General features: G+C 39.2%; 1 protein-coding gene across 1 annotated transcript in view; it reads left to right on the forward strand.

The window, feature by feature from the left end:
* Window positions 1–22,786, forward strand: part of NCKAP1 (NCK associated protein 1) — a 472,154-nt gene that overhangs the window by 270,511 nt on the left and 178,857 nt on the right. The window contains exon 18 of the mRNA XM_053698543.1: window positions 1,968–2,087. Coding sequence (XP_053554518.1) covers window positions 1,968–2,087 — 120 coding nt within the window. The remainder of the gene's footprint in view (window positions 1–1,967; window positions 2,088–22,786) is intronic.

Genomic DNA, 22,786 nt, shown 5'->3' on the forward strand with positions numbered 1-22,786 from the left:
TGGCTATTGCGTTGGCACGCAGAGTTTCTGAAATGGCTGCCTTGCAATGTGAGCATCCTTTATCTGGTGTTCCACACTGATAAGGCTGTCCTACGTACCCGCTTGGGTTTTCTGCCTAAGGCGGTGTCTGATTGTAACATCAATCAGGAGATTGTGTTTCCTTATGTCCTAATCCTTCTTCTTTGAAGGAACGTTTACTTCATAATCTGGATGTGGTTCGAGCCTTGAAGTTTTATTTTCAAGCTACTAAAGATTTTAGGCAAACTTCTTCCTTGGTTGTTATCTATTCTGGGAAGCGTAAGGGTCTGAAGGCTTCTTAGACTTCCTTATCTTTTTGGTTGAGGAGTGTTATACGCTTAGCTTACGAGTCAGTGGGATTTAAACCTCCTCAGAGGGTTACGGCTCATTTCACTAGAGCGGTGGCTTCCTCTTGGACCTTTATGAACGCAGCCTCTATGGATCAGATTTGTAAGGCGGCTACCTGGTCCTCCTTTGGGAGAAAGATTTTACAGGCTGTGGTGCCCTCAGATTAGGGTCCGCATTTCCTTTACCCCTCCCGTTATTCAGTGTCCTATAGAGCTTGGGTATAGTTTTCCCAACAGTAAGGAATGATGCTGCGGACTCTCCTCATATTAAGAAGGAAAACATAAATTATGCCTACCTGATAATTTCATTTCCTTCTGTATTAAGAGAGTCCATGGTCCCCGCCCGTATACTCCGATGGGCGGACCAAAATTTGTTTTTCTCTTCCGGCACCATTTATACCCTGATATTTCTTCTACTGTTCCTTGTTCCATTGGCAGAATGACTGGGATATGAGGGAAGTAGGGGGAGTATTTAAGCATTTGGCTGGGGTGTCTTTGCCTACTCCTGGTGGCTAGGTTCAGTTTTTCCCAACAGTAAGGAATGATGCCATGGACTCTCCTCATACAGAAGGAAATTAAATTATCAGGTAAGCATAATTTGTTTTTGTTTTTTGTGTTTTTTTATTTTAATCTCACTGAAAGACAGTATAGTGACCCACTTATTATTAACAATAATAATTATTATTCCAAATTTTACTTAGGATTCACAGACCTTTCGAAAGAACAGTCTTGATTAATCAGGCTGCCTCCTTTGATTGAGAGAATGTTTGGTAGAAAATGTCTATTAAATCAGCTTCTTCAGAAAAAGGGCAGTACCTTGTTAGCCAGCATATTTAAAGGAAATAAAAATTATTTTGTAAGAAAATAACAAAGGCAATATACAGATGCCATGTTTAACTACATTTACATTAACCTCAATGCTGTGTATGACCGTGTATGACGAGCTTCATTTGTACATCAGAATGTCTGACAAAGGGACCTCGTTGGTATTACTTTTTACAATAAAGTGTTTTTGAGTGAGCCGTTCTGGAGGTTTTCCTTTTTGCCTCGATGTCATGAAAGCTTGCAATTGTAGCCACTGTTGGATTTTAAAGGGACACTCAAGTCAAAATTAAACTGTCATGATTCAGATAGAGCACTCCGTTTTAAACAACTTTCAAATTTACTTCCATTAACATAATGTGCACAGTCTTTTTAAATGTACACTTTTTGAGTCACCAGCTTCTACTGAGCATGTGCAAGAACTCACAGAATATACGTATATGCATTTGTGATTGGCTGATGGCTGTCACAAGATACAGGGGGAGTGAAAATAGACTTAACTTTGAAATTTGTCAGAAATAAATCTACTACTCATTTGAAGTTCAGACTAAGTTCTATTTTATTCTCTTTTTATCATGTATTTGTTGTGTATGCAAATCTACTGTATTTACTGGTCTTTTTTGTTATTTTATTACAAAAGGATTTTTGCTTTCTTTGAAATCAACTTCTAAGAATTGTTTTTAGATCACTGTTCTTTTCTTGTTTTTTGTTCTTTACAAAGTACATATAAAGAAGTGCTTTTGGCAACACTAGTAATTCTATGTTCTCTTTCTTTTACAGAGGCATCATATTGGAGACCGGAGCCTGTCGCTGTGTAATATGTTTTTGGATGAAATGGCAAAGCAAGCACGTAATCTTATTACAGATATCTGCACGGAACAATGTACACTTAGTGATCAGGTGATGAAAGGCCTTTGTGATGCATATTTTCTGAAGCATACGACTGAGCAAGGTCACTTTGTGATACTTGTGTGTTTTTTTTATAATTTTATTGATTAGGCACTTTTCCCCTACAAACATAAGTGTTAAACCACTGTAGAACCACATGGCGACAGTGATTAAAATTATGGATAATTTAATATGACTTTTACTCTTATAAATCTAAATCATACAAAAGCATTGTTTCTCTTAAATTCATTGTGACAGCTCATGGAGTAGAGAAGTTAAGTTAATATTAAAGAGACAGTCAAGTCAAAATTAAACTTTCATGATTCAGATGGGGCATGCAAATTTTTTTTTCAAATATTTATTTATATCCAACAAGGACCCATAACAATCAAAAAGTAGTAAAAGAAACATAGCCATTAAATAAGAACAAAAGTAAAACTTTTTCCAAACCATAGCTTGGGTATAACAAGTGTACATATAGTATATAAATTATTCCACATTCAATACTATGTTATAGGTACCCATCAACTCTTTGGATGTGTCTTATACAAAGAAAAAGAATAACCCAGATAATAATATTATGCTTCGTGATACTCTATACCTTGTTGGGTTTTTATTTTTACATAGAAAAACAGCACAATACCCCCGAACAACAGAATAAACAAAATAAGCACAACAAAAAAAAAAAAAAGAAAAAAAAAAAGGAAAAGGAAACACCCCTTCACCATCTCCCCAGCAGAACTAGTTCAGAATTACGTAAGGGATGTATCAAATATTCAATTTCCGTGGGAGAAAAAACTTTTATAAATGCTGACCATTTGAGAAAGAATTTAACAACATGGACATCATTATCAGCACTAATATTATATTGTTCAAGAATGCATTGTTTTTTTAAACAGTTTTTAATTTCTGATATACTAGGGACCGTAAGCGTTTTCCATTTTTTAAAGATAAGATATCTAACAGCCAATATAGTTATATTAATAAACTTCACATTGAGTTGTCTATCTTCTGGGTCAGGAAAGAGAAAAATTATGTGTCTGCCTATCAAATTTAATGATGAGAGCTTTAGTATCTTGCAAAGCCAAAATTGGACTTTGGACCATACGTTTTTAATTTTAGGGCAGGTCCATAGCATGTGCAGGAGGTTTGCAGAGGGAAACGAGCATTTGGGACATGTAATAAAGTTCGTGCTGCCGCATTTCGTTCCTTTTTCTGGTGTAAATATGTCATGTGTAACAACTTCAAATGAGATTCTCTCCATGTGGCAGAAAGGGTTGTTTGAGTAACCTTTCGAATTGAGAGAGAAGGTATTTTAGATTCTACTTCCTGAGATATCAATGTGGCCCAATTAATAGCAATTTTATCAAGATTAATTGTGCCCTTGTCGGAGACAATAATCAGATAGCATGGAGAAATTGACATGAGTCTATTTTTTGCCAGAATGAACCAGTTTTCTATGCGCCCCAATTACCAATTCCAGCCATACTCATTCACTAACTTCATAGCATAGTGTCTAGCCTGAAGATAGGCAAAGAAGTTTTTCTGGGAGATATTGAATTCCACCCTAAGAGCATCGAATGATTTCACACATCTTTTTTTTATATCAAGTATCTGAAGAACATTCACAAGCCCTTGGGTCTTCCACTCTAAGAAGATTGAGGATGGTGTTCCTAACTGAAATTGTGGGTTCCCCAAAAAACCTAGGAAACTCGACACCCGATGTTCTATTCCTAGCAAAGTACATATCTTTCTCCAAGCTAAAATTATATTATAAATAGATCTATAGCGTTTAACTTGGGGTGGGATATGAGTAGTGTCGAGATGAATCAAAGCAATGGGTGAAAAAGGGTACAAAATACTGGTCTCTAAGTCATTATTTGTAACATAATTATGAGCAAAAAGCCAATCTGCTAGAATACGGACCAAGAATGCATAATTATATACTCGTAAATCAGGTAAAGCCAGGCCTCCGGATCCTATTGGAAGGGAGAGTTTTGCAAGTGATATTCTGGATTTCCTACCTTGCCACAGGAAAAACCGGAGTTGTGAGTTGAACAAACTTAAATCGTTCTTTCTCAAAATCAAAGGAATATTTTGAAGGACATATAGAATTTTTGGTAATAAGATCATCTTATAAGCTGCTATTCGTCCAGACAAGGACAAGGGTAAAGTCTGCCAGTTCTTAAAAACTGATTTAACCTTATTCAACACAGGAAGAATGTTCAGAGAATACCAGGAATCAGGATTACTTGAGACATTTATACCTAAATATCTAAATGAGTCATTCACTATAGAGAAGGGTACATTTATAGGAGAGCAGTCTGTGTGCCTTATCCAGAGAAGTTCAGATTTCTTTATATTTACCTTATATCCTGAAAAGGAACCAAACTGTTGTATAGTTGATAAGAGAATAGGTAAATTTCTACGTAAATTAGAAAGATAAATGAGAATATCATCAGCATATAATGCTATTTTCAACTCCCGCCCAGCCACCCCAATCCCCTCCAATCTTTGTCTTATCATTATAGCAAAAGGTTCTATGGCAATATTAAAAAGAAGCGGGGAAAGGGGACACCCTTGCCTAGTCCCCCTATGCAGAATTATTTCTGGGGATAACTGGCCATTTACTATCGTTCTTGTGGAGGCTGTACGATAAAGTTTTTCAATAAACTTAGCAAATTTACCTTTTAGCCCAAATTGTTCTAATGAAAATAGAAGATGATCATGGTAAACTGAGTCAAAGGCCTTTTCGGCGTCGATAGCCAAAATTGCCAAGTCTGGAATACCTCCCTCCTCTGAATGATCAGCATCCGTACCATTCGAAAAATAATCCAAGGTAAGCAGGAGTTCCCTTATTTTAGCCGCAGAGTTCCTATTCTTCATAAAACCAGCCTGATCTGGGCTAATAATCAAGGGAAGAAGGGACTGGAGTCTCTGGGCGAGAATCGTAGTCAACAATTTATAATCGGTGTTCATCAAAGCTATGGGTCTATATGACTCGACCATTCTTGCATCTTTACCCTTTTTTAAAATTAAAGACGTGTATGAAGCTGTAAAATTAGATGAGGGTTCATTTCCCTCCTATATATATATAGTTGAATAATAAGGTTAAATCAGGTATTACAGTGGAGGGTATCATTTTATAGAACTCATTAGGTATTCCGTCCGGGCCGGGTGCTTTGTTATATGCCAAATTTTTAATTGCCTTTGCAACTTCTATTTCCGTAATGGGGTATTCAAGTTCCTTAATTAGACTAGGTGTTAATGTTGGAAAAGAGATTTCTCCCCAGAATTTCCGACGTTCTGTGAAGTCAGAAGTCCTGGGGGAATATATTCCCTTATAGTAATCATAAAAAATTTGAACAAGATCCTGAGAGGAACTAAACAACCGTCCCTCTTTTTCTAGGGAATCTATTAACTGAGAACCTAAGTCCTGCCTTAACATTCTAGCCAAAAGTTTTCCCGTCTTGTTCCCATATTTGGAGAATTTCGCAGAAAACCGAACTTCCTGCTGAGTAGATTTATATAGTAGGAATGAATCTCTCTCTTCTAATGCAGCAATATATTTAACCCATTTCTGGGGCGTCTTTTCTAATAGATATGAGTTATAAGCATTTGTAACTGCGCGAAGAAGTTCATTTTCGCGTTTTTTAAATTTCTTGGTACGCCTAATGGTGTATGCCAGAATTTCCCCCCTCAGCACTGCTTTAGCAGTTTCCCAGAACAAAGAAGGACGGGCTCTAGCCTCCGCATTAAACAAGGCAAAGTCCTGAAACTTAGTTTCGAGGAAGCCTCTGAATCCAGAATCAGCAGACAAATATTTAGGAAAGGAAAACCGATTATTTATATATGAGAGGCCAGTCGTATAAATCTCAAAGCAGATTGGAGCATGATCAGATACCACAATAGGCAAGATTTGAGCTGATACTTTGTATTTACAAAGTCTTTCGTCAACCAAAAATAAATCAATCCGTGACAGTGATTTATGTGCTTTTGAGAGACATGTAAAATCACGTGTATCCGGATTCAATATCCTCCAAATATCCTTAACTCTCAAATTAGAAAAGATCCTGGAGAACAACTTTGCCTCAAGATTATCTCTTTTAGTTTTTTTGACTAATGGCTGCTGCCTCATTCTATCAATTGGGTATTGAGGAGCCATATTAAAGTCACCAGCTAAAATTAAAAAACCCTCTGCACATGTCATGAGCCTGGCCTGAAGTGTATCCCAAAATGAGAGACTAAAAACATTTGGAGCATATACATTGCATAAAGTATACAAAACATTAGCAATCTTAATTTTCAGTATGATATATCTCCCCTCCTCATCTGATTCACTTTGTATTATCTCATATTTAAGTTTTTTACCCAGAAGAATAGCAACTCCACCTTTTCAGCTAGAACTAGGTGAAAAAAAGACCTCCTTAACCCAAGAAGATTTTAGTTTAAGAATTTCTTGAGTCTTTAAGTGGGTTTCTTGTAGAAAAGCAATAGCAGTACCTATTTTCTTCAAATAGGAAATTATCATTTTTCTCTTAATAGGAGAAGTTAGCCCTCCTATATTCCATGAGGTAAACTTAATCCCAGTCATTATAATAGGAATCTATGCTCCAGAAGGGAAGATGGTGAGGAGAAAAAAAAAAAAAAAAAAAAGGAGAACCCCAAAACATACGACTAATCCACCTGAGCCGTATGTTGCCCATTTGCTGAAAAGGGCCCATCTTAGAGAATAAAATGAGAAATAACAGATCTATTCTAATTTTTACCAGGGGAAAAAAAAAACAAAAAACTAAATAGTATGTCACCTCAACTGCTCAGGTGTGCAGTTTTTGGTGAAAAAAGATTCTGCCGTATGGGCAGAATCAAAAAAATGCAAAGTGTTGTTACACACAAGTCGTAACCTGGCAGGATGTAAGATTGTCGCTCGCAGCCCCTGCTGTATAAACTTAGTGCATACCGGAGCCAACTGCCTTCTTTTTGAGGCAGTTTCAGCTGCATAGTCTTGAAATAAAAGGATTTTTGTACCTTCTAGTAATATAGGTTGATTTTTACGAAAGGCTTGTAAAAATGTAATCTTATCCTGGTAATTCAGGAATTTAACTATGATTGGTCTTGGCCTCATATTTTCTTTAGATAAAGGTGATGGCCCTATCCTATGCACCCTTTCTATAACTGGCTGCGTTTGAGGTATGTTCAACAATGCTGGTAATGTTTGTGTTATGAATTTATTTAAATCCTCAAACTGCTTCCCCTCAGGTACCCCCACTACTTTCAGGTTATTGCGCCTAGCGCGATTTTCCAAGTCTTCTACTTTATTTTGCAATTTAGCAAGGGCTGAGGAAGTGGCTTCTAGTTTACTATTTTGAGCTAGAGTGAGATCTTCTAAATCAGAGACTCTCTGTTCAACTTCAGAGAATCTTTCCGAGAATTGTTTGACTTCTGCAGCTAGCTGCGCAATATCTTGTTTGATTTCTATTCTAAGTGAATCAAACTTGGGTGCAAGAGCAGCAGAGATATTTAAGACTAGGGACTGTGTATCAGCAGAATCAGGTAAGTTTGACGATTCTTGGGTTACCAGTTGTGGCTCACCCACAGGCTCTATATTAGGTTTATGTTTTTTATCCCTCTGTCTAGCCGACATGACTGAAGGTGATGTGCGAGATTGTGTGTGTAGAAATTTATCCATAAAATAATGGGAGTGGATTGTGATAGGGAGCAAAAAGAAAAAAGACAAACTAATCTATTGAGGAAGGGAGAGAGGTGTGAGGGATATGTGGAAAAGAAAAGTGCAGACTTTTGTGTATTGTTTGATGTTATCTTCTCCTCTAAAAGGAGAGAGAAAAAAGAAAAATTAACCGTGAACTAAGTGAGTCAGGTTCAGTCATGCTGGTGACAAGATAAGATATATCATATCACAGAGAAGGGGTCCTGCTGTGGAGCCCACAAACTTTAAGAAAGCCCTCAATAATAATTAATATACCGTTTTAAATTTTCAATTGAGAACAGAAAAAACAGTGTTTAACAACTCAAGTCTCCAGTCCTAGGCCATCAGATCAATGTTTTATAATTTTTAGGAAGAGATCAGCTTTTAAGGTACTTTTAAACTAATTGGTACTCAGATTATTTCGCCTGTGTGTATCTGGCACACCAGATTACTTGTAGGCTATTAGCACACCTTTAAACTAAGTATAATTCACTGCTATGAGACCAGTACTCGTGATATGTTTTAACAGAACTTGATGTAACTTTAAAAGTTGAGCAAAACTATATAAGGTAATCTAATATTATAATTACGTTTGCTGTGGGTCTGAGAAAAAAACAAAAGAAACCCCCAGTCAATTAGTAACATTCTGAATGGTTCAAAAAATATGATAATACAGTGTTTCACATTTTGCTGCTGTAAATTAACAACATACCATTTCCAGGAGAAATATATTCCAATTAGAAACTAGGGGGTTCTAAATTTTAAGTTGTCATAAATACAAATTTAAAGAAGACAAACCTAGCAAATTTAGGTATTATAATGCACTTATAGGCCAATAGCCGTTATTTATATCAGGGTCAAACACACCTCTAAGCTAAATATAATTTACTTCTTTGAGGCCAATACTCATAGTATATTTTAACACCGCTGGATGTGACTTAAAAACTTAAACAAAGCTACATAGAGTAGTCCGGTGTCAAAATACACTTGCTGTGGGTCTGAAAGAGAAACAAGCGAACACCCCCAGTCGATTAGTAACAAACTAAATGGTTCAGGAAATAAGATAATACAATGTTTCACATTTTGCTGCTATAAGTTAACAACATGCACTTTCAAGAAAAAATATATGCCATTTAAAAACTAAGATGTTCTAAGTTTTAACTTGTCGTAAGTAGCAGCTGAAGAGAACAAATCTAACAAGTTTAGATGTTATACGGTGCTTGCAAACAAATAGCCGTTATTTCTAACAAGGTCAGCCCGGCTGTCATCGCTTATAGATTATGTGCTAACCCCAGCAAAGGGAAAAAAAGAATAAGTAATAAGGGTCCAATACTGAGCCAAGTCATTCCAGGGTAGAGGCGGCTGAAAAGGAAAACAAAACTGCAAGTTTTATCCCAGGAGTTCTACGTTACCCAGAACCATTAGCCCAAGATTTGAGCAGGGGATAACCAGCGGTCATCAGCCTCAGCCCCCCCTCATGCAGCATCGGTGGGAAGGGGAGCGTCTTCCAGGTCGACGGGACAACAATTGCCGGGAAACAAATCAGCAGGCTGTGCTACACAGAAACCAATATCCTCGTCTCCTGCGACTTTTTCAGAAAAGCCGGTCAGCTACTCTCAAGGGTGTGACTCATATGCTGCCACAATCACTCTATCGGCCGACATCAACAATACTCCTGAGTCTCAACACCTTGGCAAGAGGCAGAAGAAAGAAGGCAGAGGCGGGAGGGAAGGCATCCACAATTACCGCTCCAACAGCTCCATGTTATCCTTCCCGGGACCAGCCCTGCACCAGGGTTCGACCCGTCTCCTCCAGCAGTGGCCCCCCCTCACGCAGCACCGGTGGGAGGGGGAATGCCACTTCAGCGCAGAAATGCAGAAAGAAAAACAGCGGGCTACACCATCCACACCCACTGGACTAGCCACAATGCCGGTACGATGCACAGGTAACTCTAGCTCCAACTCCTAGGTATTCAGTAAAGCTGCACTCAGAAGAGCGGTAAGTTCTCAGAGACCACACAGCTTATGATAAGTGCAGCGCCTCTCAGCTCCGTCCTCCGTTTCAATTTATTCGGCAGTGATCGGGGATTTGGCTTGCCTGTTGGTTTAACTGAGCACTTCTTCTTGGGTTACCCCGGGTTAATAAGGGGGTTGTGTGACAGCAAGCATTTTTTTTTTTTTTTAACGGGTATTAATTTTGCTGTAATGATAGGTCCTTTTTCAGGGCTGCTACCTGCAGCTATTTAGTGCAATGTCAGGGCACTATGGAGTTTCCAGCAGCGGTGATATTCAGCAATACAAGCCACCCTAAACTAGAGGGTTTTAGGCGTGGTTCCACACCAACAGCTTGTAGGTAGGAGAGATCAGGACAGGTGCAGCACCTGAACACACACCTGTGCTCCTCCTCCGGAAGCTCAGAACATGGCTGGGGCATGCAATTTTAAACAACTTTTCAATTTACATTTATCAAATTTGCTTTGTTCTCTTGGTATTCTTTGTTTAAATCTAAACCTAGGTACGCTCATATGCAAATGTCTAAACCCTTAAAGGCCGCCTATTGTCTCAGTGCATTTTCACAGCTGGACAGCATTAGCTTGTGTGTGCCATATAGATAACGTGCTCACTCCTGTAGAGTCAGCACTGATTGGCTAAAATGCAAGTCTGTCAAAAGAACTGAAATAAGGGGGCAATCTCCAGAAGCTTAGATACAAGATAATCACAGAGATAAAGTGTATTAATATAACAGTGTTGGTTGTGCAACAGTGGTAATGGGTAATAAAGGTAATATCTATTTTTTTTTAACCCCTTAACGACCAAGGACGTACGCCACACGTCCTCAAAAAAAATACAGTTAATGACCGAGGACGTGTGGCGTACGTCCTTGGTCTGTAAAGCAGCTGGAAGCGATCCTGCTCGCTTCCAGCTGCTTTCCGGTTATTGCAGTGATGCCTCGATATCGAGGCATCCTGCAATAACCCCCCTTGGCCATCCGATGCAGAGAGAGCCACTCTGTGGCCCTCTCTGCACCGGACATCGGTGGCCGGTATCGTTGGTGGGTGGGAGCAAGTCTGGGAGGCGGGTGGGCGGCCATCGATGTGCCGAGTGGAGTGGAGGGGGGCGGGATCAGGGGTGGGACAGACGGGGGCGCGCACGGGCGTGTGCACGGGGGGCGGCGGGCGGGCGCGTGCACGGGGTGGGAGCGGGAGGGTACCGCTACACTGCAGAAAAAAAAGTTAAGAAAAGTGTTAAAAAAAACAAATAGATGATCATTATTATTTTTTTATAAGGGTTCCTGAAGGGGTGGGGGGTTGGTCTTGTGGGGGGGGGGGGGGGGAAGCTACACTACAGAAAAGGGCAAAAAAAAACCAAAAAACATACTTTTTGTTACTAAACTGGGTACTGGCAGACAGCTGCCAGTACCCAAGATGGCGCCCATTAAGGCAGAGGGGGAGGGTTAGAAAGCTGTTTGGTGGGGGATCAGTGAGGTTGGGGGCTAAGGGGGGATCCTACACAGCAGCATATGTAAATATGCCACACACAAAAAAAAGCCCAAATATAGCTTTTATTTTAGTACTGGCAGAGTTTCTGCCAGTACTTAAGATGGCGGGGATAATTGTGGGGTGGGGGAGGGAAGAGAGCTGTTTGGGAGGGATCAGGGGTCTGATGTTTTAGGTGGGAGGCTGAGCTCTACACTAAAGCTAAAATTAACCCTGCAAGCTCCCTACAAGCTACATAATTAACCCCATCACTGCTAGCCATAATACACGTGTGATGCGCTACGGCATTTGGCGGCGTTCTTATTACCACAAAGCAACGCCAAAGCCATATATGTCTGCTATTTCTGAATAAAGGGGATCCCAGAGAAGCATTTACAACCATTTGTGCCATAATTGCACAAGCTGTTTGTAAATGATTTCAGTGAGAAACCTAAAATTGTGAAAAATGTAACGTTTTTTTTTTTAATTTGATCGTATTTGGCGGTGAAATGGTGGCATGAAATATACCAAAATTGGCCTAGATCAATATTTTGGGTTGTCTACTACACTACACTAAAGCTAAAATTACCCCTAAAAGCTCCCTACATGCTCCCTAATTAACCCCTTCACTGCTGGGCATAATACACGTGTAGTGCGCAGTGGCATTTAGCAGCCTTCTAATTACCAAAAAGCAACGCCAAAGCCATATATGTTTGCTATTTCTGAACAAAGGGGATCCCAGAGAATAATTTACAATAATTTAAGCCATAATTGCACAAGCTGTTTGTAAATAATTTCAGTGAGAAACCAAAAGTTTGTGAAAAAATTAGTGAAAAAGTGAACAATTTTTTGTATTTAATCGCATTTGGCGGTGAAATAGTGGCATGAAATATACCAAAATGGGCCTAGATCAATACTTTGGGATGTCTTCAAAAAAAAAATATATACATGTCAATGGATATTCAGAGATTCCTGAAAGATATTAGTGTTCTAATGTAACTAGCGCTAATTTTGAAAAATAATGGTTTGGAAATAGCAAAGTGCTATTTGTATTTATGGCCCTATAACTTACAAAAAAAGCAAAGAAGATGTAAACATTGGGTATTTCTAAACTCAGGACAAAATTTAGAAACTATTTAGCATGGGTGTTTTTTGGTGGTTGTAGATGTGTAACAGATTTTGGGGGTCAAAGTTAGAAAAAGTGTGTTTTTTCCATTTTTTCCTCATATTTTATTATTTTTTTTATAGTAAATCATAAGATATGATGAAAATAATGGTATTTTTAGAAAGTCCATTTAATGGCGAGAAAAACGGTATATAATATGTGTGGGTACAGTAAATGAGTAAGAGGAAAATTACAGCTAAACACAAACACAGCAGAAATGTAAAAATAGCCTTGGTCCCAAACGGACAAAAAATGGAAAAGTGCTGTGGTCATTAAGGGGTTAAACAAATTTTTTTTTGGAGTAGACTGTCTCTTTAAGCAAGAACGTCAAACTGTTTAACACTTGAATTGTCCAGATTGTTTACGTTTGCTCTTGAAGAAGGCAGCTTCCCTTTGTATCTCTGCTCCTTCTCCCTTTCTCCTATTGAGGGATTCCTCGTGAGTACGTTTTTTTGAGGCTCAGCAGAATGTGAGTGCATTACGCAGTCATTTTCTAAAGACCATTCACATAGGTTTGGACTTAGGATGTGGGTTTCACAGTTGATACACGTCACACATGAGCTATCCCCTTTTCTTCTGTGCTGCTTACAGTATCTCGGTCAGACACATGGCTTCAGTATGACTTTTGGATGTAGTCTGTCCGTCTTAGACATTTATTTTCTCCCATTTCAACGTGTCCTTTATAACATTTCTTTCTTCAAATGGTGACTCCACAAGCAGGGCCGCCACTAGAAATTTACTTAACCATTGATCAGGGGGGCCCCCACCTTTGACGTGCAATTTTTGACCAAGTGACTAAAACGTATATGCACTTTATTCTTAAGTGTAGTCAAACTTGGAAATGTTGTAAAGGTAGTAACACACAAACACAGAGACACACTCATACACTGAAGTTCACACACAAGAATTCACATATAGACACTCTAGCATAGACGCAAAGAACACACAGGCACCCACACAGACACTTAGCACTTGTTTACATTGACCTGACAAGTAATGAGGTAGACTACAGTTTTGTCAAAAAAGGAGCTTTACAAGGCAAAATATGGAGTTCTGATTATCTATTTGTCAAGGAAGATGCCAACTATATGATAACAGCATGCAGTGGCTGAAAGAAAGGGCCCTGAATTGCCTAATTAATAATTTAAATGTTAAGTGGTGCATTAGTGACTTTCTAGAAAGGTCTCATTAGTCTCAAAGTCTGTAAAAAGATGTGAATAATCAGTAGTAAGGTCAAAATACCCTAAAAAGGAACAGACAATGGACACACACACACAAACTTGCACATACACCCAAGGAAACACCCACAGAGACAGCCTCAGAAAACACACAGACACAGAAAAAACATAGAGACACACACACACACACACAGTGAGACAGACACCCATAGAAAACACACAAAGACATACATACACTTATACCCTCACAGAGACATCCACAGAAAATGCACAAAGACAAACACACAAACCCTCACAGAGAGATCCACAGAAAAAAAATACACACTCATAGAAACACCAACAAAAGCACAAAGACATAAACACAGACACCCACAGAAACACTCACAGGAGGTAAAATTTCTGCACATTGCCATCCTTTAATTCAACAGTGTGTGACATGCATGATAAAAAAAAAATATAGCAGAAATTAAGAGATCACTTTTTAAAGAATCATAATTGTAAATGTGCAAACAAAAATACTTTTGTGAATTCAAAATTGTACATTATTGATCTGTCAGAATGGGTAGATGAAGAAAAGTACTTTCTTTTTAAAGACACGATGAGTCCACGGATTTCATCCTTACTTGTGGGATTACGCCTCCTGGTCAGCAGGGGGAGGCAAAGAGCACCACAGCAGAGCTGTTATATAGCTCCTCTCTTCCCACCCCAGTCATTCTCTTTTCCTATGTTAGTGATAGGAAGAGGTAAAGTGAGGTGTTAGTATAGATTCTTCAATCAAGAGTTTATTATTTTTAAAGTAGTGCCAGAGAGTGCTGCTTTGTTCTAGGGTGTAGCCGTAGTCCATATCAGTCTCTATAGTAGAGCTTTTGGTGGCTTTAGAGCAATAGGAACTGGTGGGACATAATTCTCACTGCGCTTCCTATATATTGAATGCTGCCCTTATCAAGAAAACTTGAGGGATATTTACTCAGGACTTTCGTTATATTACAGGTCCATGGGAGGGAGAGGACCTCTTACACCTGAAACTGCCTTACTGTCCGGCAGAAAATGTGGTAAGTGCTAACTTTATTTCTAGGGAGTGAAAGCAGACTCAGAAACGAGTGAGGCACTTTATTATTAGTTATTCCTCATTCAATTTGGGGTTAATCCTCCTAGATGGTTTAGGGGACACCTTGGACAGTTGGACTCACTACTGTGTGGGCTAATAATGCTATCTTACTGTGTGGTGTTTTACACATGTATACTGCATATCTGGGACTGACTTTTGATCAGTACATTACAGATTACTAATGGCTGCCACGTGATTTAAAGGTTTACATTGCATATTGTAAGAAGCTCAGTGGCGGACTCAGTGTGAGAGTCTAAGTCTAGCAGCTTAATGTGGGGTGGTTCCCGTTTGCACTGTGTGTCCAGGTCTGACAACTATTGTCTGGGACTGACTGCTACCCTTTACATTGAGTGTGAGCTTAACGTGAGGCATTTCCACGTGTAGGCTGTATATCTGACTGACAGCTAACCATTGCATTGTGCGTAGTGCGGCTAGAACAATCTGTTGTGGGTTTCCCTCCCGGCGCTTTCATGTGTAAAACTTTAATGGCGACCGGGAGATGGTGTTTGTTTACCCCCACGATGGGCGGAGTTTTAGTGTGGTGCCAATGTTGTTGCGCACCCTTTTGGCTAGACTTCCGTTATCGGAAGGATCAGTGGAGGACTCTGGATGTCTGTCTGTAGTACCGGACAGTACTATAGCAATAAGAGTCCGGAACCTTTGCGGAAGGGCTGACAGGCGTCTTTACTGAGGCGTAGAAGAAGTTATACTGAACTCAGTTTAAAATTAAAAATTGAATTTCAGCTGTTTATTATCTTAAAATGGAACAAGTGCTCACGTGAAATAAAGTTACTTTTCAAACTTAAAGAGACAGTAACGTTTTTCTCTGGGGTTCCTTTTATTAAGTGCATTTCAGCTGTTTATTGCTTAATTCAGCTTTGTACTTAACATGGAAAAGGTGCACACATGAAATAGTTACTTTCCAAACTTAAAGGGACATTAAACCCCAAATTTTTCTTTCATGATTCAGACAGAGAAAACAATTTTAAACAACATTAGAATTTACATCTATTATCTAATTTGCTTCTTTCTTTAGATATCCTTTGTTGAAGAAATAGCAATGCACATAGGTCAGCCAATCACACAAGGCATCTATGTGCAGCCACCAATCAGCAGCTACTGAGCCTATCTAGATATGCTTTTCAGGCAAGAATATCAAGAGAATTAAGCAAATTAGATAATAGAAGTAAATTAGAAAGTTGTTTAAAATTGTATTCTCTATCTGAATCATGAAAGAAAAATGTTGGGTTTGATGTCCCTTTAAAGAGACAGTAACGTTTTTCTCTGGGGTTACTTTTATTAAATGCATTTCAGCTGTTTATTGATTAATTCAGTTTTGTACTTTAAATAGAACAAATGCACACATGAAATAGTTACTTTTCAAACTTAAAGAGACAGTAACGTTTTTCTCTGGGGTTCCTTTTCTTAAATGCATTCAGCTGTTTATTGCTTAATTCAGCTTTGTACTTAAAATGGAGCAAGTGCACACACAAAATAAAGTTACATTTAAAATTTAAAGAGACAGTAACGTTTTTTATGTGTCAATTTTTTATTAAGAGATTACACTCTTTTTCTGAACCTTCTCCTTTTTATGGCGTTTGCTGTTTAGGAGTCTGTTGCCAATGTTCACTTTATGCCTAAATTTCTCCTGTAGTGCCCATAAAATGTTATGGCTCTCATGCAGTGTCCTGTGCTTACTCATACACTCCGTCGGGTTAATATGCATATCATGCGTTTTATGTTTTTCCCACGTGGAGAAAAACTTTATTAGAGGAATTATTTTCAATCGTTTAAGGCGATGGATTCAGTAGTTGCTAGCTGAATGGTTCTTCCCTGTTAGAGGAAGATACTTCGGCATTATATGAGAGAAAATTCTCAGTCTCAGATGACTAACATCTTTATTTGATATTGATGTTGTTTTCTTTCAGTTCTTTGGCTTTAACTCCTCCATTTGGTACTTTAGGAGGTTTTAGCTACTCTAGACAACTCCGACACTACCGGTGTATTCTATTCTAGTGTTACCAGTAAGTTCTAAAGAATGGAAATGACGCATTCCCTATAATTAACGAGATGTTTCACATAGCCAACTCAGCTAAGGAGGCTGAGCAAACATTAGCTAAGGTGGAAGGAGTAGTTTCCAGTTTAGCTAAGAGAACTACTATGCCACTAGAGGATAATTGGATTTTTCAAAGGTCCTAAGGACAAAAATTTGGAAAGGGATGTAGCTTACAATGGCATCCAGCTATGTACTTTACTACCGTCACTAGTGCGACGGAATATTGGTTTGATGCATTGTCTGATGCTTTTAAGTCAGAAACTCCCCTGGAGAAAATTCGGGATAGGATAAAGATTTTCAAATTGGCTAATTTCTTTATTCAAATTCTTCCCTTTAATTTGTCAGAATGGGAGCATAGGTTTTTCTGTTCCATTTCTCAGAGCCTTATGGTTAGAGTCTTGTCCTACGGATGTATGCTCTAAGTCTAAGCTTTTAAGGGTTCATTACAAGGTGAAGAGCTTGTTGGAATCTGGCTTGACGGAAATAATATCCTTCAAAGTTTAAAAAAAATAAAAAAATAATAAATAAATAAATATAATATATATAAAGATCCATATAGCCTTTTGTTGAATCAAAGACAGCATGAAGGACATGCCCCCGATCCGGGGTTGAATCTTTTAGGGGGCAGACTTTCAGTCTTCACTCGGGCTTGGGTTCGAGAAAATAGTGTCCCAGGTTTTCAAATGGAGTTCAAGAGTTTTCCTACCGGAAGCAGTTTTTCTGCTTTCAAGATTATCTGCAGATCAGACAAAGGGAGAAGCATTCTTACACTACGTAAGAGACATCTCAGACCTAAGAATGCTTTACCATAAAAGATGGAACCTTTTTTTAGATCTCAAGAGTCTAGACAGATTTTCTTAGTGTACCGTCCTTCAGGATGGCAACCATCCTTCCCTTGATCAGAGAGGGTCAATTTATGACAATTTAAAGGACGCGTACATTCATGTGCCATTCTTAAGTTGAACGAATGCTCCAGTTTGTGGTTCTAATTTCAGTCTTGCCATAGCTTTCAGGGTTTTCACGAAATCTCTGGGAACGCTGTTGGCGGTGTTTCAGTTATGGGGCATTGCAGTGCGTCCTATTTGGTCGACATTTCTAGTCCAGGTGCCATCTTTGCAGATAGCAACATTCCACACGGACTTGGTGTTATCCTTCCTGTGGTCTTACGGGTGGATGGTAAATTTGGAAAAGAGTTCCTTAGTCCTATGCACAACGGTAATTTTCTTGCGAATCATTATAGATTACATATCAATTCAGATTCTTCTGACAGAATGTCAGGAAATTAGAGATTATCGATACTTGTTTCGCCATTCAGTCCACTCCTCGGCCTTCAGTGGTTCAGTGCATGGAGGTAATCGGACTGATGGTGGCAGCATTGGTCGTCATCCCATTTGCTCGGTTCCATCTCAGATCCCTGCAGTTAAGCATGCTCAGGCCATGGATCAAAGATTATACAGTTTTGTCTCCTCGAATACAACTGGAACAGGAGACAAGGGATTCTTCAATGGTGGTTGTCTCTGGATCATCTATCCTAGGGAACATGTTTTTGCAGACCTTCCTGGGTGATGGTGACAACAGATGCCAGCCTTCTAGGATGGGGGGCTGTCTGGGGTCCTATAAAAGCTCAGGGAGTGTGGACTCCGGCGGAGTCTGTTCTTACTATAAACATCCTGGAGCTGAGAGCGATCTTCAATGCTCTTCTGGCCTGGCCTCAGTTGGCTTCGGCTCAGTTCATCAGATTCCAAACGAACAACATAACGACAGTGGCCTACATCACTCATCAAGGAAGAACGAGGAGTTCCTTAGCGATGATTGAGGTAGTCAAGATGATCCGGTGGCGGAGGCCCATTCTTGTCATCTGTCAGCGATTCATATCCCAGGGGTGGACAACTGGGAAATGGACTTTCTGAGCAGGCAGACTTTTCATCCGGGAGAGTGGGAACTCCATCCGAAAGTATTCTCCAACCTGATTCTCAAATGAGATCGGCCGGAGTTGGATCTCATGGCATCTCGTCAGAATGCCAAGCTTCCGAGATACGGGTCGAGGTCCAGGGATCCCCAGGCAGAACTAATAGATGCTCTGGCGGTTCCTTGGTCCTTCAATCTTGCATACCTATTTCCTCCGTTTGCGCTTCTTCCTCGAGTCATTGCTCGAATCAAACAGGAGAGGGCATCAGTGATTCTCATTGCTCTGGCATGGCCTCGCAGGATTTGGTATGCCGATCTGGTGGACATGTCATCTGCCACCTTGGACACTTCCATTAAGGAATGACCTTCTCATTCAGGGACCCTTCCTTTACACGAATCTAGCTTCACTGAGGCTGACTGCTTGGAGATTGATCGCTTAATCCTATCCAAGCGAGGTTTCTCTGATTCGGTCATAGATACCTTAATTCAGGCATGTAAACCTGTCACTAGAAGGTTTTCCATAAGATATGGCATAAATATCTTTATTGGTGTGAATCCAAGGGCTACTCATGGAGTAGAGTTATGATTCCTAGGATTTTGTCTTTTCTCCAAGAAGCATTGGAGAAGGGTTTATCAGTGAGTTCCCTAAAGGGACAGATCTCTGCTTTATCTATTTTGTTACACAAGCGTCTGGCAGATGTCCCAGATGTTCAGTCTTTTTGTCAGGCTTTGAGTAGAATCAGGCCTGTGTTTAAACCAATTGCTCCTCCATGGAGTTTGAATTTTGTTCTTAGAGTGGTTCCGTTTGAACCTATGCATTCCATAGATATTAAGTTGTTATCTTGGAACCTATGCATTCCATAGATATTAAGTTGTTATCTTGGAAACTTTCGGCATTTCAGTATAATTCGCCTTACCTTATTTTTCATTCGGATAAGGTGGTGTTACGTACCAAACTGGGTTTCCTTCCTAAGGTCGTTTCAGACAAGAACATTAATCAGGAGATTGTTGTTCCTTCATTGTGTCCTAATCCTTATTCTCAAAAAGAACGTCTGTTGCACAATTTGGACGTGGTCCGTGCTTTGAAGTTTTATTTGCAAGCAACTAAAGCCTTTTATCAGTCGTCTTCTTTGTTTATCATTTTTTTCTGGGAAACGTAAAGGTCAGAAAGCTGCTGCTACCTCTTTTTCCCTTTGGCTGAAGAGTATCATCCGTTTTGCATATGAAACTGCTGGACAGCAGCCCCCTGCAGGAATTACGGCTCATTCCATTAGGGCAGTTGCTTACTTATGGGCATTCAAAAATGATGCTTCTGTAGAACAGATTTGCAATGCTGCAACTTGGTACTCTCTTCATAATTTTTCTAAATTTTACAAATTTGATACTTTTGCATCTGCTGAGGCTGTTTTTGGGAGAAAGGTCCTTCAAGCAGTGGTGCGTTCCGTTTAGGTTTCCTGTCTTGTCCCTCCCTTTTCATCCGTTTACTGTAGCTTTGGTATTGTATCCCACAAGTAAGGATGAAATCCGTGGACTCGTGTCTTTAAAAAGAAAAGAACATTTGAAAAGAAACAAATTTATCAGGTAAGCATAGACACGATGAGTCCACGGAACGCCGTGTTCTATGAGACAGGTTATTCATTTTGTAAACTTCAGACACCTTTGCACCTTGGCTTTTCCTTTCTCTTCCTAACTTCGGTCGAATGACTGGAGTGGGAGGAAAGGGAGGAGCTATATAACAGCTCTGCTGTGGTGCTCTTTGCCTCCCCCTGCTGACCAGGAGGCGTAATCCCACAAGTAAGGATGAAATCTGTGGACTCATTGTGTCTTAAAAAGAAACAAATTTATCAGGTAAGCATAAATTTTCTTTTTGAAAGGTTGACATATGTTTGGGTTTTTCCCCCCATTTTCCCCCCATTTTCCCCAACCAAGTGCACTACTTCATATCTGTTGTACAAATGTTCCCATCTGTCAGCTGTTCTTATGGATTTTGAAAATGCTGTACTCTATATGGTCTTGGTGGAACCATAAGCTGCGGCACTAGGTATCATACCATTAAATCTGGTTAAACGCAGGATTTAGGCTTGTTTGTGTGTATTTCAGAATTAAGTCAGCTGTAGTGTAAACTGAACAGTGTTTTAGTTAACCTGTCTCATTTCAAACACTGAGCAATCTTAGCCTGAGAGTATAACATTTTATGCAGATGTAAAAATCTTAGATAAAATGCCTCCTGGCATCTGGAAGTCCTTGCATAAAGGGGCGGTAAACTGGAATGTTATATATATATATATATATATATATCATATCTGCCAAAAGAGCACCTACCATTTGTATATTGAGGTGGAAACATTTCTGCATGGTTTTAAATATAGAATTTATACAGCATTGTCGAATAATCATAAATACACTTCTGCATATTGCTAAAAAAAAAGTTTTTTTTGGACCCCTGGTCCCACCACACAACTACCACACTGAAGTTACAATCTGAAATTACACAAATAAATAAAAAAAACATTTACCAAGTAAGTCCTACCTACTCTACAAATGAAAGTGATCTGCCGCCTGACTCTGTACACACTGTACAAACTGAAGTGCCAAGTCTGTCTCACACTGTGCATAGTGGTTTAGTGCACACTTAGAAATCCTCTCAAATGCTTACGTTTTCCTCCTTGTAATGACATTTCCCAAGCTCAGTAGCACTCTGCTGCAGTGCCCTCTGGTGGCTGCCAAAAATGAAAAAAAAAAAAAAAAAAAAAAAAAGATTTTTTTAAATAGTTGTGCTTGCCTCATGCGGTCCACTGGGCCCCTGACAGGAGTCACCCTATTCACCCCCTAATGGCGGCCCTGTCCACAAGACATCATGTGAGGGATGTCGTCCTGTCCACTTACCCTGCATCCTCAGTATTTTTTATTTTGTTTTTCTCCATCATGGAGTGAGGTAAATTCTGAGGTGCCGGTTTACTTGTTGATAGGGGTTCTCTAACTGATCTGAGAACAAATTGCTTCTCAGTTTGTCTATGAAGGACAATGAGTATTCAGCCAGACAGGGAATGTCTTTTTTTTTTTTTTTTTTTTTTTATGTGTGGAAACGTCCCAGACCTCCTAGGCAAAATGATTTAGGCACCAATCAGCAAGCACTACCCAAGTGCTGAAACAAAAAATGGCTGGCTCCTAAGCTTACATTTATTTTTCAAATAAAGATACCACAAGTAAATTAGAAAGTTGCTTAAAATTGCATGCTCTATTTGAATCATGAAAGAAAAATGTTTTGTGGTTCATATTCCTTTAAGAGTCTCCAGGCCTATTCAGCATTTTTTCTGGCATACCCTCTTACACTGCTCTTTCTACTTGTTCATCTGCAATCTTGAAGGCTTTGGTCATCTTTAGATTTCTTCAGAAGCTTTACTAGAAGCATTTATGCAATAAACTTTGATTAGTAACAGTTATTACTGTTTTTCTGTGGCATACACACATATCCTATGAGGGCCCATGCACCAGTATTCCAATACCATGTCTGATCAGAGAGCTGGTGGTGGTTTGTATTGCTTCTGAAGACATCATTTGTGTTGTACAAGCCACTGCTGGCTCTCTGAGAATGTGTGGTGTTTGAATACTGGTGCATGAGGCCTCACAGCATATGTGTGTATGCCTCTGAAAAAACAGTAATACGTTTTACTAAAAGCAAATTGCAAAAATGCTTATGTTAAATTGAAATGCACCCATGCACATTTTATGTTCACCTTTCTATCCCTTTAAATAATAAAACTACAATGTGGAGAAGCTCGGTATCTCAAAACTTTTGTTTTGTTATTTTCTTTTTGATTCTGTTTTATGTGTTTTATTAAGATTATTGCTGTCTACACTTCTTCACTTTACCAGATATAGATAAAGTGAATAGCCTAAGGTTAACCTATACCTGTTTGATAATAAGGAAATGGAGATTAATCTATCAAGAACGAGGAGCAGAAGATCCCTTGCCCCTCTCATAGGATAAAGAAAGAGACTCTTTTTAATACCAGGAGATATTGTGAAGACAAAGATTGTACAATACTTTATCTGTAGTGGACAATTCATTCTCAATGTAACGGAGTTTATATAACAAATATTTGAGACATAA

Source organism: Bombina bombina, chromosome 1 (genome assembly GCF_027579735.1).
Source record: "Bombina bombina isolate aBomBom1 chromosome 1, aBomBom1.pri, whole genome shotgun sequence".
NCBI classification, from domain to species: domain Eukaryota; kingdom Metazoa; phylum Chordata; class Amphibia; order Anura; family Bombinatoridae; genus Bombina; species Bombina bombina.